Raw genomic sequence first — 1,137 nt, 5'->3', positions numbered from 1 at the left:
AACTTCATTTCCAGTTTCCAGTGTAGCAACTGCTGTGAGTACTTCAAGTACTTTCAGTTTTGTTCCGTCTTCTACACCCAAGTTATCTTTTGGCTCCTCCACGTTTACTGTAACAACAACAGCATCTTCAACTTCTCCTGCTCCATTTAATCTCTCTACCAAGCCTGCGTTTGGTACTGTCACAGCGAGTACGACTAGTTCTTCATTCACTACATCTGTATCCACACCATCGTTTATAAATACCCCGGCATTCTCAAAACCTACATCACAGCGAGTACGACTAGTTCTTCATTCACTACATCTGTATCCACACCATCGTTTATAAATACCCCGGCATTCTCAAAACCTACAACGACATCCTCTAACATGACATTTGGATTTGCTTCTCTAGGAACCACCAAAGCCAATACAGCAAAAGATACCAAGACAGAATCGTCTACCTCTCAATCTTCAACGCCTAAATTTGAATTTGGAATGACCACGTCTACAACTACAAAAACCACGTCAGAAAAGAAAACATCCGACCGCGAAAAATCAACAGATAAAAAACTAGAAGAGATTTCTTCCAATGAACATCCTCTAAGTGCAGCACCTTCCGAAATTTCCATTAGCTCACTGCTGGCAAGCTCTTCTCCCGTTGGCAGTAAAAATGATGCTCCAATTAAAACTTCCTCTGCGGCTACAAGTATACCTTTACCATCTGAAAGTAAATCCGTAGCATCCACTACAACAGCATCTGCACCAACATTCAGCTTCGGATCATCTGCCTCCATGTTTGGAGGAGGAACTGTGAAGACATCAACCTCCAGTAGTTTTAGTTTCCTCAATGCAGCAAGTGTATCAAGCGCGACCACTACTACTACTGATGTAACGTTTCCTCAATGCAGCAAGTGTATCAAGCGCGACCACTACTACTTCTACTGATGTAACCACCACAGCCACCACAAGTTCTTCTTCAGAATCAGTTGCATCCATTATGTCCTCACTGAGTTCCTCAAGTGCGGTTACAGGAGCTTCAAGTGTTTCCAGCATATTCAGTGGTACATCTAAACCCAGCATTTCCAGTGTGTTTGGGATACCTACAACGTCTGCAAGTGTTTTTACTTCCCCAGTGACGCCCACAACGACATCTAGTAG

At 43.1% G+C, this 1,137-nt stretch overlaps 1 protein-coding gene across 1 annotated transcript; it reads left to right on the top strand.

Annotated features, from left to right (window-relative positions):
• Positions 1-6: 6 nt before the first annotated feature.
• Positions 7-924, top strand: LOC103523131 (nuclear pore complex protein DDB_G0274915-like). The gene is made up of 2 exons (XM_008488201.3): positions 7-239; positions 326-924. Exon 2 carries the CDS (start codon positions 367-369, stop codon positions 922-924), a length of 558 nt encoding a protein of 185 aa, XP_008486423.1. The 5' UTR covers positions 7-239; positions 326-366.
• Positions 925-1,137: the final 213 nt, after the last annotated feature.

This window comes from Diaphorina citri, unplaced genomic scaffold, assembly GCF_000475195.1.
Source record: "Diaphorina citri unplaced genomic scaffold, Diaci psyllid genome assembly version 1.1 scaffold15820, whole genome shotgun sequence".
Lineage (NCBI taxonomy): Eukaryota > Metazoa > Arthropoda > Insecta > Hemiptera > Psyllidae > Diaphorina > Diaphorina citri.
This window is presented reverse-complemented; position numbering and strand designations above follow the sequence as displayed.

Excerpts from the sequence above, each read along its gene's own strand:
- LOC103523131 (XM_008488201.3), top strand. The coding sequence starts at position 367 with ATGACATTTGGATTTGCTTCTCTAGGAACCACCAAAGCCAATACAGCA.